Source organism: Sinocyclocheilus rhinocerous, unplaced genomic scaffold (assembly GCF_001515625.1).
Source record: "Sinocyclocheilus rhinocerous isolate Xijiao unplaced genomic scaffold, SAMN03320098_v1.1 scaffold254, whole genome shotgun sequence".
NCBI lineage: Eukaryota > Metazoa > Chordata > Actinopteri > Cypriniformes > Cyprinidae > Sinocyclocheilus > Sinocyclocheilus rhinocerous.
In genome coordinates, this window is record NW_015628690.1 from 1,451,123 (window position 1) to 1,468,149 (window position 17,027).

Here is a 17,027-nt window from a genome sequence, read left to right on the forward strand (position 1 = left end):
TATATATATATTGCACCATTAATATAAGTGTTATTATAAGCATTGCACCATTCCTCAGTCACCTTTATTGACCCCGGTTCACTTTGTGTGACAATCTGTGTGTTATTTATGTGGTGCATGGAGTTCCAGCTTATGTTGAGCGTTCCCTTTTATCATTCTTTAATATTAGGTCCATAGTCCTGTAGTATACATAAGGCAGACTTTTAACATCTCTTGACATCTGCACATTCTTCAAAAGACTATTGATTTAAATTATTTGTTCCATTTCATTCCTGCTGACCGCCAAAGACATATATAGTTATAATGTGTAATCTAATATTTTTATCTTTCTTTTTCTGCCTCCTCTCTGACTGCTATAGATCTACTATAACTTTATCTGGTGATATACTCCCCCGCTCTTTGCAAAATCAGCAGTGTTCGTCCTCCTCTAATGGGGACAAAGTAGGAGTTCGTTCTCAAGTCCTAATGGTGACACGAGCGGAGTCAGTGTCCCTCTGCTCCAGATAAAACCGTCTGACTGTGCTGGCTAGTGATTCATCTTAATGTCCCATTGCAAAACATTGAGAGTGCTGCGATTATGTGCTTACACTGTGGTCGGACACCCTTTTGATGGAATGCAATGCAGAAGCCACGGTTGTCTGGCTTTATCAGGGAAGTTGCCAAAAATGGGTCATGAAGATGCTTCCTGCAGTTACCCTCATCTGTGCTGGTGAGGCACTTTTTCGTGTGATACTGCTGTTTTCGACCCCCGGTTCACCACAATCTCATTAGACTGCATATTTTCCTCCTATTACTGCAGTCCTGTTGTTTCCTAACGCCAAGCTCATCCCAAAGGAAGATGTGTCGTTCTGCAGACGGCTCCAAAGACGCATACACAATGTCACCGGCTTGTGATTAATGCGCCGGTACGTTACATACGGCATACATTACCTGTTCTATAAATCTGTCGTTCTTTCTCCTCCCACTTGAGCCTATATATCCCAAAGCATCAGAAAACGTGAGTGAGGGGCTGGCTGTCGTACGTTCCCCTCCCCTCTCGTCTCGTCCCTTCTCTCCCTGCGGAGGCTCTAAACGTAGACTTGCTCTGCTCTCCTGGCTCTATGAGGACAGTCTGTTCCAAGCTTGCGTCAAGCTGGGGGACTTCTCAACCTGAACAACAGCACCAGCCTGCACGTTCATGTCTCTCTGGAGAGCAGCACACATTAGACTCTGAACACATTTAACTTTCTGGCACAGGCAAAACAAAAGACATTTGTATGACATGTCATTGATTTGAATGACTGTCCATCTGTCCAGTAATTATTGATCTTTAATGCAAGACATCCTCTCTATTGATCTCTCCCAGAAAGAAGTCCAGCGTGTCTGACATACTGTACATCAGTCCCTATTTATGTCTCGTCTCAGCACGTTTCAGCTCTTTAATGTGATGGCGGACTTGGGAATCGAATAGTCATTATTGTTTGATTCGAAACAGTCATTGCTGCAAGTTTTCTATTACAGGCTGCTGTCATGAAGCATCAGTTTGAAGAAATTTTTCTGCAGGCACTTACAATGGAAATGAATGGGACCAATGTTTTGAGTCTGTAAGAGAAGAAATATGAAGGTTATCATTTTATATGAGCATTTGCATTCATTGCTCTGTTAAAACTTCTGTATTACTTGAGCTGTAAAGGTGTTTAAATTATTTTACAGTTGTTCTAGGGTTTTAGGTGTTGCATTATCATGGCTGTAAGCGATTTATCACACTAAAATCATGTTTGCGTGTATATTATTTACGTCTTGTGACTATTCTTAGTATTTTATAGTTTACAATTTTAACCCATCTGCTTTGACTCTAAGTGCCTCACTGTAAGCAAAGTCTTTGCAATTTTTTAAAGAAAATTTAAATAATTTTTTGTGATGGTATCCATTTTGTGTCAAGTTCTATCAGCTGAACTTAAACTGAACCCGTATTGAACCCAGAATATTCCTTTAATGGCACAGACATTTAAAGGCAACTGTATCATCCCCTTGTGTACTGAGGTTTGTAATGGAAGAACGCACATCAAGTTGTACAATGGAACCGCATGTTCACAATGGTTTGGCTAAGCATTTGCATCAGTATTTGGGTGCTTGAATAGAGAGTATTATTATAACTTTAAAGTATGCATTAGCGTTCAAAAGTTGTGGGTCAGTAAGAATTTTTTTTTAAAGAAATGAATGCTTTTATTCAGCAAGGATGCATTAAACTGACCAAAAGTGAAAATTTTCTATTTTAAATAAATGGTGTTCTTTTAAATCATGAAAAAAACATTAAACAGTACAACTCTTTTCAACACTGATGATAATAAATTGACTTTTGTTAATTACTTTTTTTTTGCTGTATTTTTTATTTAAAAAGAGCCTTGGTGAGCATGAAAGACAGGTTACAGTGTAGTTTTGTGGCTTTTAGCCCACGTATGTTAACCTTGAGGTTGATATATCAGGTAGTGTATGATGGAAATATTTTGCATTGCAAAGAGTGTTTAGGGTTGTCAGATGCGCTATTTTGTGTGCAAGGGCGTATGTTTGTCCTGTTTTCCTGTCCTTTATCTTCTGCTGTATATGAGATTGATTGATAGTATGTGAGTGTTTATGTACGCTGGTAACGGGGTGGATGTGTGCTGACAGCTTCCTCTTGTAGGGATGGGTAGGACCAGGGGCGGACTTACCCATTAGGCAAAGGTAGGCGACCGCCTTGGGCCCCCAAAAGCCAAGGGCCCCCTAAATGCTTTTCATATAGGATATGCGCATTAAGAGCGGACACGCGAACGTTTGCTGTTTACGGTGTTTATTACCACAACAACCGTCCGAGTCAGTGGCGCCTGCAGGTGTACGGCACTGTGCGTGCCATGAGCGCTCAGACTGACCTCAGATTTGCCCCGCAAACATTTCAGCAGTTATTATAGGCCTGTGTGTCCCGTATTTCTGTCGACTGAACCCATGCAAAGCCAGTCACTGTGGCCCCTAACAGGCTCTGCCATGCAAAATGCATGAGCCGCTTGTGTAGAGTGAAATTGTGTGCGTGTGTGGTGTCTGCAGCTCAAACTCGGTGTATGAGACTCAGCTCTCTGTGGGTGGGCAGTTGCTCTCTCTCCCCCTCGCTCTGTCTCTGTTGTCTGTCTGTCTGTCTTTCTCTCTGGGGCTGCTGGAGATGGCAGAAGTGAAAGGCACTGCCAGTTTTGTGTGTAAAACTGCCATGTTGTTGATGCTCCTGCGCCATATGCACGGTTTAAAGACATGCACCTATAGAGACCGGCTCCCTCTCTCCCTCTCACACACCTAATGTAATGTTTGTGAGGACTGCATGCCTTGAATATCTATCAGATATCAGGAATGTATTAGACTTTTCCATAACCAGCTGGTTGACTAGTCTGTCTAACCAACAGATATCAAGTAATTTGGCTTAATAACTATAATTTGCCTTGATTAGTGCAATTATCTGGCATGTACTATTGACACATTCATTTTTATTTAAATAGGCAGTAGGTTGTATAGTTACCTTATAGCCATTAGCCAAGTCTGCTTGCGAATGATAGTGAGAGGCAGGTAAAATTGGGGGATGGACTTTCTCATACTAGAGAGCATTTGAATGGACAAAAATCTATTTAGTGCAGGATGAGTCATTAATATATTTGGTCCGTTTCCCCAGAAAAGAAAGTATGCTTATAAGGATTTTTGTAGTGAATTTTATCAATATTTAGGACTACACTTATAGATTTACCTTAAGGCTAACATATGTGAGCAAAAAGCCACAAAAGCTAAACTACCTTTTAAATGTTTGGGGTCCATAAGTAGTCCCTTATGCTCACAAAGTCTGCATTTATTTTTATCAAAAATACAGTAAAAACTGTAATTTATTTCTGGGATGGCAAGGTTGATATTTCAGCATCCATTACTCTCCAGTCTTCAGTGTCACATGGTCCTTCAGAAGTCGCCAACTTGCCCACCCACAAACAGTAAAATTTCCGTGTGGTTAACATCATGTTGAGAAGACGCTGTATCCTACGCTGTGAGAGTACATTTGTTTTATCACATCTTATAATTACCACAAACTTGTTAACACTTGACACTTACAACTGAGAAACGTCCTGCTCTTGTCGTGCTTACGAATCAGTCTCTTGTCAATCAGCCAGTTCAACAGTTTCATCATCAGACTCCGGCTCGAATTGGTAAGGTACAATCGAAACCATCTTTTCTATGTATTGACAAGTCTCCAGGGCTGTCATTCCGTCATGGCAATGGGTGTTTCGTTTCTGACACGCGCTGTACGTGGTAGACCAATCCAGAGCAGCTCTGGACCAATCACAAAGGACTGCGCCATCTGACCAATCACAGCAGTGAGGGCTCACAGAAAGGAGGGGTTTAGAGAGACTGATTCTTTGAACTGCTTCGCACGAGTCGTTTACGAATCATTTAGAAATGAGGTAAAATTAAATCTATTTTTTGAGAAAACTAACGTGTTTTTTGACCTTGTGTGCATGTAAACCTGTTTTAGGAGACTCATAAAACAATATTAGCAACCTTAAAAATGGCATAATAGGGGCACTTTAAAAAAAGTATTGACTGACTATTCAACCATCTTGACCCATCCCTAGTATCAGTCATGCACTTAAGTAGCTACATTTTTCATTGGTGTCAGTACAAAAACTGCAGATCAAGTCAAAAACTCCCTTAGCTAGTCAAAATGGAACCAAGGCTGGTCGTGACCCCCTTTGTAAAAGAGCACAGAGATTCACAGCTGCCACACGAACATCCAGATGTTTGTGTTTTGTCCTCTTGTGTTTTTGCCCCTTTGACCACAGCTCTCACAGACTGTGTGTGTGTGTGTCCTGCCGAGAGAGGAAGGTCACATTCTGCCTCCCACGCGTCCTACAGAGAGCATCGTAGGGCATTTCCAACGTCAGAGTCTGGTTGAGCCCTGACAGCAGCCTCTGAAATGAGCCGTAGGGTGCCACAGCCCAGAGAACACACACCTCAGAGACTCATCTCCATCGAGACTGCGTCTGCCAATGTCTTTGTGCATGCGTGAGTACGTGTGTGTGTTAGACTAGCGCAGCCGCGCCATGAGAGGCTTATGCAGTTACTGCTTTTCACCGGCGCACACTTGAGAGTACTCAGTTCTAACATGCGTACATACAGATCTCCCATTCATAGGCCTATTTAAAGCCGCCAATGTGTAGGGAAGGGAACAGGTAGAGCTCTGTTCGACTGTGAAATCTGAGAGCAGGAGATGGGAGAGACCGTTTCTCTGTGTTTACGGCTCTCAGTCTTCCAAGCCAATCTGTGATCACCGGCACAGTATGTTAGTTTTTTCTGCGTGAGTATGCGAGCGGATAACTTGGCCAGTCTGTGTGTGTGTGTGTGCGGCTCTTATCAGGTCGTATGTTGTAGATTAATCAGTGGATGTGTGTAGACGGCTGTCGAGACAGACAGGCAGACTGTGCACTATTGATGACCGCGTCCAGACGGAATGTTCGTCTCCCTCCCTCTTCCCTTAAAAAAATTTGCCCCAGGCTGCCAGCCAAATCCTCTCAGGAATGAGCACGTCTGAGCCTGTGTGTTTGATCCCTGTGCGTGTGTTCGTGTTGTTTGCTCTGTTTTTTTTGTGCAAGTGTTTTAGTTTGATTATGAATGTTTGGGTTGTTTTAGTGTGTTTTTGTAGGACGTGGACTTTAGCACTCCAGTGTGTGTGTGTATAGGCGTCATAGGTAATGTGAGGAATGCATGTTTACTTACGTGTATGCAAAACCAGTCTGGCCATGAGCAATTCCAGGTCAGCTTTCACTACCGAATTCACTCCTGAATGATTTAGGTGACAACTTGTTCACTGCTGAAAGAAGCCAAAATGTTGCTGGATTTATTCACAAGTTTGGGACTGACCCTGTCTATTCTGTACACGCATGGGATCTTATTCAAGAAAACAAGTGGGAAAATAATTTGTGTAAATTGTATTCTTGCATTCTTGCATAAGTTATTACATTCATTTCAGTAGGACCATTTACATATGAATGAATTTACATTTAAATTCATCTGCTTGTGTTTTATGAAAAATTTCCATGGAATGATAATTTAGTGTAGTGCCCAACATACTGTAATATTCATGTGTTTTGTTGATGCTTGAATTTTAGTTTTATCACATCTATCACATCTTATTCCTATACTACCATACCGTTGTTCAAAAGTTGAGTTGGTACAATTTTATTTTTTTTAAATGTTTTTAAAAGAAGTCACTTATGCTTACCAAGGCTGCATTTGTTTGATCAAAAATACAGTAGAAATTGTAGTATTGTGAAATATTTGTACAGTTTAAAAGACAGTTAACAGTTTTGTATTTGAATATATTAAAAAAAATGCTATTTATTTCTGTGATGGCAAAGCTGAATTTTCAGCAGCCATTACTCCAGTCTTCAGTGTCACATGATGCATCTAATATGTTGATTTTGTGTTGAAGAATGATTTCTTCTTATTATTATTCATATTAAAATAGCTGCTAAATATTTTTGTGGAAATCATGATACTTTTTTCATGATTCTTTGAATAGAAAGTTTAAAATGCTTAAAATAGAGATCTAATTGGATTGATTTCTTTCATAACATTTCAAATTACTTTACTGTCTATTTTGATCAATTTAATGCGTCCTTTTCGAATATATTTATTAATTTATTAGTATCAATTTTTTTTATTAAACAACTTACTGACCCCAAAACAATTGAATTGTAGTGTATATCTGCATATTAAACATTAAACATGTTCTTACTGTGATTTTGTTGCATCGGTTTCAGTTTTTTTTTATTTCACTAAGGACCTACAAATAGCTTGACCCTAGCAAAGATGAAATGTAATATTTTACATTCATTGGTAAAGAAAAACAGAGAAATTGTCACCATTTTAGATCTCTCTTTGGTTCCCTCTCTTCCTCCGTTTTATCTCCTTAGCCCGCATCAAGTTGGCCTACTTTTGTCCACAGTCCAGCCCACATGGAAAAGATGCCTCATCAGTATACCACAGAGCGCACTAAGCTGAGTCCCCCACAATGCAGTGCACAACACTTTTCTAGTCTGACGAATGAAACGTAAGTAATAACCTCAGTGATTTTCGTGACTCATTATTTGATGTGACATTCTTACACACACTTGAATTACAAATGCTAAACAAACAGCTGACAGATGGACTAAAAGGATAATGGATAAAAATTATTCCATTGTTTATTTACCTTCATGTTGTTCAAAACCTGTCTTCTAAGCAGAATTTTCTTTTTTGGGTGATCTATCTCCCAAAGTTCATGGGACAACAACATAGCATACTACTGTTCAAAACCCTTATATAGTATGTAATAAACAACATGCTAGTCTATCATTTGTTTTCAGGTTATAAATAATTTGCATACCTTTTCTAAATCAACCTACATTTTTCCGCCGTATACCCGGCTTACACATGTCCTCTTTCGTTTTTTTCCTGCAGTGCTAATGATGTGTGAATAGGAGACCTGTGTAGGGGGTACAGTGAGGGGCCCCAGCAGTCCTCTGTGTGTTTGTGACTGAAAACTGCACGTTTGCACTGCATTTCGCTTTATACGTACCCTCTGCCAGAGCTGCAACAGATGGACACACAATCACCCTCGTGTGCCACCTTTCACACGAGTTGTGATAAACTGTGTGTGTGTGTGGTACTTACAATGAAAAATTTACTCACGAGTCCACACACACTCAGTGTCACACACAGTTTTACAAACGAAATGCTTTTATACACACATCAAAATAGACAGATAGTGCGTTAAATGGCATTCCTATGGTACACACGTGCGCTCTCTCAAAGGTCATTGCGTTGTATGACGGTGTGAGGCTGGCCTAGATCAGATTCATCATCAGCCCGTATGGCTCGTAATTCCCCACTAACGGCGTAGCTCATAAAACGTGCTCGTGCGGGAACTGCAAAGAACTTGTGTGTGTTTACAACTCTTTCCTGTCAACCTCTGTGCGTACAGTTGTTTTTTCGTAGCTGTTTTCGTCAGGGGATCTCCATAGTTAGTAATACAGCAATGCGGGCAGGCGCGCACATGTTACAGCATTCATTGTCAGAGCCAAAGTGGAATTTGTGTTTGTGTGTCAGTGACCTCATTGTGCCTGTTTCGAGGGAGCGCACGTGAATTTGACGGGGGTTTAAAGCATTCTCGGTTAGATCTAGGATGTTGTTTTGGTGCTCAGGTTAGCAAGCCGACGTGGGCGTGCGAGAGGTCCAGGGCAAATAGGAAACGGCACGGACTCTGGTGCTGAAGAGCGAGGGGTGTGTGCGTGCGAACATGCATGCACTGATGAGTTCGGAGCAGTGTTTCAAATGAGTGAGCTGCAAGAATGCTAACTCCCACCGTTACCGATGTGGGCCGCCTTCCTCTTTCACACACACTTTCGCAGAGTTTTGAATATCACATATGTTTGTGACAAACAGGCTTTGCGTCCTCTGGGTGTTTGTGTGTTATGGTTCTGAACGCATGTTGCGTCGTGAGGGATTTGTGGTAGTTACATTTGTCAACTGTGCACAAGTACATAGTGTTACAGAGTACGATTGTGTGTGTGTGGCTTTAACACACTAATTAAAAAGAGATTAGAGACGGCTGAGGTGTTGCGTCCCTGGAAGAGAGCGCAGAGAGAAACTCATAACAACCTGATCCATAGGATTTGAGAAATAACCATTCAAGAAAACTGTCATTTATAAAGTGTGTACATTACAACGGCTTTCTTACAACTTTGTTTATATATCACGTCACGCTTATATGGTAGATTTATATCGTGTATCTCGTGTTTGTGTGTTTGAGAGCGTGAGACACCTGTTCCAGTGTAATTTTCTCATGTCCTTGAGGAGAACAGTGCAATAACTCTCTCAGTAAACAGTGCCCACAGCTTTCGCACAACTATCACAATCACTACTCACACCATGTTCTGCAGGCCAGCTAGATAAATCCTCTTGTTTTTGTGTTTGTTTTGCTCTAAGGTCTTGCGTCAAGGCTGCACTGCTTCTACCGTGGTACAGCGGATTGGAATCTCTAATATGAAACGGTGCATGTGGTGTCTTTATGGCTTTGTTCAAAATAGCATACTACTTTTGCTGTTTCTGCAGGATAGAAAGTGTATATATATATATATATATATATATATATATATATATGTGTTTTTCTGTCAATATGGGGTGCTGTGTGTACATTAATGAGGAAAAAAAATTAACTTAAATGATTTTAGCAAATGGCTGCAATATAACAAAGAGTGAAAAATTTAAGGGGGTCTGAATACTTTCCGTACCCACTGTATATATATATATATATATATACTCTGCATAATATGATCATTTTTAGTATGCACAGCATCCCCACATGACCTAATATGAAATGTGCGGTGTCTAACGGTATCCCACAATGCAATGCACTTGATTTGACCTTCTATTTCTAGTATGATGAATGAATGAATTAGAAGTATTATCTTAACATCTTTTGCATGACTCATTTGATTGGACTGCCAAGACATTTTTTTGCACAATTTGCATAATGGATTAGAAATGTAAAAATATCCATATTTGTTTCCTGAGATAAATATGGTTATGGACTCCACTCCAGTTGATTAATTAAACATGATTAATCCTTGTGTCCTTGTGGCATGCTTATTGTGCATTCAATTTCGTATACTGTGTATAATTTCTGTTGCGTTGCAATAATAAAATCACTCAAAAAAACGGTGTGTATACTATTCTTATACAGTGTGTACTGCGCAGTGTGTTCCAAACATAGCATATTGAACCAGTTTTAAACATTAGAATTGCATACTTGGCTCTCGAGGGACAAGAACTCACGTCGCAGACTGTAAACATAAAGGAGATAGATTGGAGACTGTGTGATTGCATGTGTCACGGCTGAGGAGGGAGTGTTGGCTGGACCGTGAAGTGTGGAGAGATGGGCCGACAGACATAGTGTGTGTGCTTGTCAAGGTTAGACGGGCTCACCACTGCAGTGTGCTCATTGTTCCTGCCCCCCTCGGCAGGCGCCCACCCCTCCCTCGTGCTGCAGTCCTCCTCTTCCCTCAAGAAAAACAGCCCTATCTCCTACACGCACATTTTCTTGCGTTTAGCGCAAATGTGTGGGGTTGCCATGTCACCCCACCACCTTACAGCTGCTTTATGTTGTGCGACGACATTGCCATTCATCCTTAAGGCTACAGGAAACAGGAGATCCCGTAGTCTGCAGGAAGTTGTAATTTACTCCAGATAAAACTGTTTCTACCTCCTCTGGCACTCACCCAGTCACTACTGTTAGTGTCTATGTGATGGAGGGACGAGGATGTGCGTCGCGCTTTCTGGTTTGCTCTGCCAAATAGAGGATGTTACGGATTGTAAATATTAGAAATGCACATATGAATCACACACAGTCTTAAGAAGTGAGCGGTTGTTATGTCGGATGAATGTACGTTCTCTATCCCTCTGTGTCAGCTATATTAAGCTCTGTCTGAGTCTGATTACCATCAGCAAAGGAGCTTGCCCTGGATTCATGGTGTGTGACTCGCGCGCACACACATATGTACAAGCCTTGCAGCGTGTTTGTCGAACACGTTGAGCCGAGGAGGTGATGGACAGATTGAATGATTGAGTGATTTGTGCACAAGCTCTGTGATATCAGATGTATTACATGTCTGAACGCTTGCAGCTAAGTGTTAACACTCTTATGCTCATAAAGCATGTGTTTGTGTGTTTTCTCGCAGAAGGTGGTGGATGACGACAGTCACGGGAGGAAGTCCAGTCCTGCACCCTGCCCACCTAACAGCAAGCTGTCTGATAGCGTCCTGGAGAAAAAGGTACCATCTAAGGTACTGCATCATTTTACAACAGAGTCCATTTAATGCAAGTCAGGCTACTCGACGGGGATCTTGGCATCGCTCCCGGGCAGCTATTTTCTATCTAAGCAATAGACCTGCAAGTACATGATCATATGTGCTTGAATGGGGACAGTCTAAAATCTCCAAAACTGCTTAGTGTCTAATAACAGTTCAATCACTAATAAGAAATGTTATTTCTTAAATTAAGCTTCTTTAGCTGAAATTAGGCTAATAAGGCAGTGTACAGTGGGACTTCCTTTCCTACAGCCACCATTTTGAGCATTGCCATTTCTCCAAATGAATTGCTCCTCAAGTGGCCCGTCTCCTGCTTGTCTCTGTTTACACACAGGCACAGAACGGCCTCCCCGTTTATCCACACACACCCTCTTCCTCATAGAGTCAGAAGCAGGAAACATCTTCTCTCTATCTCACTCACTCATACTCATCGCAGGCCTCAAACCCGGCCTCACCCTTCTCACCCACCCCTAGACAACTCCCACATTCACACCCCTTCCTCTCATTTTCACTTGCAATCTCTCATTCATTCAGAAATATCTAATTTCACACACACCAGAGCCCCAACAGCCATCTGGGTGTCACCCTGCGTCCTTCCTCTTTTCATTTCGGGTGGCGATTTTGGGTTGGCCTAATCACAATTGGGCAGGGTCAGGTGAAACAGGGTCCAAACTGTTTCATGCAAACCACTTTCAGTGGATGGCATTGTTTATTATTAACACACTACAGTTCAAAAGTTTGAGTTCGGTAATTTAAGGTAAAGTTAGTATAAAATTAGTCTCTTATGCTCACCAAGGCTGCATTTATTTGATCCAAATACAGTAAAAACAGTAGTACTGTGAAAATATTACATATTTGAATATGTAAAAAAATAATATATTTTAAAATGTGATTTATTTCTCTGATGGAAATAAAAGCTTAATTTTCAGCATCCATTACTCCAGTCTTCAGTGTCACATCTTACATGATCCTTCAGAAATCATTCTAATATGCTGATTTGGTGCTCAAAATCATTTTATTTCTTATTATCAATGTTGAAAACAGTTATTCTGCTTAATATTTGTGTGGAAACTTTATAACTTTTTGTTATAAAATGTTTAAATTATTTTTAATTACATTTTATTTTAATTATCATTTTTAAGGGTAGTGTATTTTTCAGGTGATTCGTTTGAAATGGGATGACGTTAAATGCAGGTGTACGTGAAGTCCAAAATATTTGACTTTTGACTGCATTGTGCTTGTAGTGTAAATATTAATTCACTTGTCACGCAATCAGAGGCCGTCCTCTCAAAATCCCTTCACATGAGACACATCTGAAACACATCTTTAAAACAGAGCCACACTCTCCCCCAGTATACCTCACCCAGCCTGTATATCAACAATCAAACAGCCAGAAACCCAACCGGGTTGTTTCACTTAATGCTGTTTTTCTCTTATCCTCTTCATTAATGCTCTTCCTGTCAGCCTGTGCTCTGTGGCCACTGATGGATGAGTTCTTCTCATGCATACATGATATTACAGCAGGATGTTTGTACTGCTCTCTTTGTTTACTCTGCTTCAGACATCCTCACTCCCCTCACCAAGTTTCCCTCTGTGTGTTTGTACATTTGTGTGTAATTATTGCTGTTCGTCTGCTCTTGCTCGAATGCGCTTGATAATCTGTGTAATGAGACCTTAAAGAACTTCTGTATTATTCATGTACAAATATGTGTAGACATGTATTTTAATGCAGCTCAAACAGTCCATTTCATATTCAAACGGTCCTAAAGTGCTTCATTAATATTGATACACACTTGTTTGTGTGTACAGGGCAACTTGCAGTCTTCACTGGTGTTCAGTCGACTGTTTCCTGACATCAAAGAGGAACCAGGACATGGGCCCATCATCCACCCAAGGTACGGCCCTTTTTTCCCATCATTCCTTTGTTCCAGGATCACGCAAGTGCATGTCATAAAATGGGCAAAATTTCATAGATGTCCTATAGACCATATCTAGGTTTTCTGGGGAAACCTGGGTCTCTTTGGTTTGGACCTGCAAGTGTTGACCCTAAAAACCGTGAAAAGCTCTCTGAGAGCCACAATTCTCCTGATATTGGAGTTTTTAGATTCAGCGTTGTATGTGCACCAGCCTGAGGGTGTTTGTTATGTTTGCAGTTACTGCCTGTACACGTACGATAAGATGGTGGCCCCTAACGTGTCCCTGCAGAAGGAGGGGGAGGTGAGCCATGAGGTTCTGGGGGCCCTGCTCAAGCAACACTACAGCAGGAGAACACTGACCCACGACAGCCAGCCCACCACAGGTCAGTACCCCTGCACTATTTAGTTATCCTTGTAAATGAATGCACATGCATGCACAAGAATGATGTGCTGTTAAAGGTCAGAAGTTTATGGGCATGTATGTGGTTGACTCACTTAAAGGGTGAGGAGCTGCTGAGAGTGTCTTGCTAATGATTAATACAACTCACATTTTATAGTTGCCAGTGAAGAGAGAGAGAATGAAAAGAGGCAGCTGAGTGTCAGATCACTCTAGAGTGCTGGGGGAGGGGTCTCCAGTCTCCACCGCAGCACACCACATTTCCTTCCGTCCTCCTTCTGCCTGTCTCTCGCTCTTTTTCCTTTTTTCTCTGTGCCTCACTCATCCTTTTTTCACTTTTTGATCCTCTTTCAACCCCCTCTGGCCCACTGCTCACCTCACTTTCTTTCTCTATTTTTCTTCTTGTCCCTATCTTTTTCTGTCATCTCCCTTCAGTGTACCTGTTCTCCATCCTGGCTCCTCCATCTCTCATCATTCTTTCTTCAGTTTACCCGTTCTCCATCTTGGCTCCCCGTCTTTATTCTCAGTTTGTCTCTCTCTATCTTTTTATACACTCAATCTCCATTCTGGCTCCTCCATCTCTCATCTTTCTTTCTTCAGTATACCCATTCTCCATCCTGGCTGCCCTTTAGTCTTTTTTTCTTAATCTGTACCACTTTTGTTCATGTACCTCTTTTGTATCCAGGTGCCCTATGTCTCTCTTCCTTCTTCAATCTGTCTCTTGTTCTCAGTATACTCGTTCTCCATGTTGGCCTCCCCCTCTTTTTATTCTCAATTTGTCTCTCTTTTTTATATACACAGTCTCCATCCCGACTCACCTGTCTCTCGTCTCTTTCTCTTCCATGTGCCCGTTCTCCATCCTGGCTCCCTAGTGTCCCTTACGTCTCTCGTTCTCCTTCTCTGACTCATTCTTCTGAGTGTGACAGACAGGTCTTAGTCACAGTAGAGGCTAGCAGCAGAGCGAGGCTGTTATTCGGCTCTGCAGTGCCAGACCCTGCAGCCTGTCTGTCCTACATTTAAATGAGCTGTATCTCTCTTACTCCCTCTCTCTCAGTCCCTTTGGACTCCCGTATTCCTCATCTAAACACGCATGCTAGACTGCTGCTGTTTGCCTGGTGCAGGTGATTGTATGTAGAGCATGCGTAGCACCTTAGCAGCGTTAAAAAATTATTTTAGATAGAGAAATTCTCTGCATGCCTCACATTTCTGTGTGATACTTCCAGCGCTTCCCCTCTACGCTGACCTTCAAAGAGAGACACACCCACAGAGAATTAGTCACACAGACTTTCAGCACATGACAGATAAGGTGTGTGTGTGATCGCACGAGTGTGGTTAACTCTTTCTTCTCTTTCCCTCAGATCTTCCCGCATCTCCTTCCTCCATTGCAGAGGAGGCCAAATCCCACCACGCGGGCGAAGCAAACGAGCGCCGCCAACCTCCTCCGTCAGTCGCCATGGAGACCAGCCCAGGCAGCAAGCAGCACGCCCCCATTCCCACGGAGGGCAAAGACAGCGGAGCAGAGGACGACAAGGACAGGATCATGCTGGAGATCGTGCAGATGTACCGGCGGCAGCAACAAAAGCTGAATTCCACCCTTCAGAAACAGCTGCAGCTGGAGATGGTGAGACAGTCAGATTAGACCAACCATCCCTTCCTGAGTCACAGAGGCTCTGTTCCAAACCTTAATGAGCTGTCTACATAGGCTTCTAAGGAAGCATCATAACTCATAAGTAACCTGTTGGCTTCGTACACCATGCTCACAATTGATTATAATAGCGACTGATGTTAGCATATGATACCTAACGACACGTTACAAACTTAGATATGATGATCCCCTTGCGACAGACCTCCATCCTTAGAATTACAATTTTAAGTCAGCAATTTTACTTTTGCGCAAAGACCCACTTATATATATATTTTTTTTTAGAAAAAGACAATATGTTGTTTCTAAAATTAATTGCTTTTTAGTGTCGTAAAAATTTAAATATTTTTTCTTTTTAATTTCTAATAAGTCAACTGTATCTTTTTCTGCTCTCTAATAGGATAATATTAGATAGAGCAGAAAATATTTCTTACTGTTAAAAAGATTAGTTGAGTCGGCGCTACGGGTGCCCCAAGTTCGATTCCTGACTCGAGGACCTTTCCTGATCCTGCCCTCTATCTGTCTCCCACTTCGCTATCTGTCAGTTCAGTCAGATCTGTTCAATTGTAAAGGCGAAAAATGCAAAAAAAATAAATCTAAAAAAATGTAGATTTCACATGAAAAATTAAAGGTCATGGTGAAAATTCCAAAGTTTGGAACCCGTTTGCCCTAAATTTATGTGAAATTAAAAATGGCATCTAACCTAAGTTGAAAAGCTGAGTACAACGAATAAATAGCAAACACGTAATCAATGAAATAGTCAATTTTTAATTCAATTTTATCTGTACATTTTATATATATATATATATATATATATTGTATATGCACACATTTATACATTTCCTGCTGCTGTTTTGGAAGAAAATTGTCATTAAGTATTTTATATTGCATCTGCGATTGCCTCATCCGTGAAATGATACGTGCGATTCTGCCCTAGATTTTGGCCTAAACGGGGATCTTAAAACGCAGCGTGATTTTGCTTCCTTCTGCTTGGAGTAGCCTTCATGTTGTGTGCACGCCTATGATGTTTAAAAATGCTCCTCTAAATAGGCAGCTCACTAGAGATTGGAATAGAGCCAGGGAGATGGACTAGTTGTTTATCAGAGAAGCTATTTTGTGCTCCTGAGAAAAGAGAGAGACCTTGTTATAGTGAGAGTAAAGGTGAAGGCCAGAGCAGAAAGGAGTATGTTCCAGTTGAGCTTTATCACCCCCCGACTCGTCCACTACAAACCCTCAACCTTTGCTGTACATTGTTTGACGCATGTCTTGATGTGCGTGTGTGTGCAGGAGCTGGAGGCAGTGCGCGGGGGTGAGGCAGCCAGGCTGAGGGAGTTGTCTGTGGAGCAGCTGGAGCTGCAGAACGAGCTGGAGGCGGTGCACACTGAGCATGCTCAGAGACTGGGGGAGGTGCGGCAGGAGCAGAGACAGCTGGAAGACCGACTGGAGCAGCTCAGACAGCAGAGCTGCGCCTGCCAACCCAAAGAGCAGGAGGCGCAGTACAACGCGCAGGTACATGTGTGGACCGCAGCAGAGCCAATCTGAGCATGCCCGAATGACTGTGAAGCAATGATAAACTATACCCAGTGTGAATTATTCCCGTACCCAATGCAATATGCTGCATGTATCAGCGCAGATCATCTGTGTGTGGGAGGGATTCAGTAACAGGAAGACAGATACACACGCACACTGAGATGGAGAGCCAGTGCCTGACTGATTTGCACACTGGGCCTGATTTCTGCATTTTAACTATCAATTAGGACAATGGTGCTCAAACTTTTTAAACCACATATCCAGTCTAATTAAATCAGACTGTCTAAATACTGGCGATATTAGTGCACATTAGTTCATAAATCTATTCAATTTAAAAATGAGAATTTAGAAATAAAAATAAATAAAAAGGCAATTTAAGTAATATTTGCATGTAATATTTTTACTATTATTCATTTGATTTTGTGTGTGTGCCTTTAAAGGCACAATATGTAATTTTCGCCGCTAGAGGGCGCTTATTCAAAATAAACAAATAGACAAAGGCGTAGTTTGATGACTCGTGACTGAGTGTGGAATCATGGGAGTTGTGGTCTTCATCCCCACAGCCGATGCAATCCGACGGCACTCGGGCAGAAATCATGTTCATGGATGAGCTAATGATTTATTAACGTAGTAGAATGAAGCAGGGTGAGGCT

The 17,027-nt window shown here is 41.6% G+C and overlaps 1 protein-coding gene across 2 annotated transcripts in view; it reads left to right on the forward strand.

Annotated features, from left to right (window-relative positions):
• Positions 1–17,027, forward strand: part of LOC107738174 (ski-like protein) — a 29,446-nt gene that overhangs the window by 8,504 nt on the left and 3,915 nt on the right. Inside the window, exons 2-6 of one of the 2 annotated variants that reach the window (XM_016549897.1) lie at positions 10,761–10,865; positions 12,699–12,784; positions 13,043–13,188; positions 14,561–14,823; positions 16,132–16,353. In XM_016549897.1, coding sequence (XP_016405383.1) covers positions 10,761–10,865; positions 12,699–12,784; positions 13,043–13,188; positions 14,561–14,823; positions 16,132–16,353 — 822 coding nt within the window. The remainder of the gene's footprint in view (positions 1–10,760; positions 10,866–12,698; positions 12,785–13,042; positions 13,189–14,560; positions 14,824–16,131; positions 16,354–17,027) is intronic. The other variant, XM_016549898.1, reaches the window with a different exon arrangement.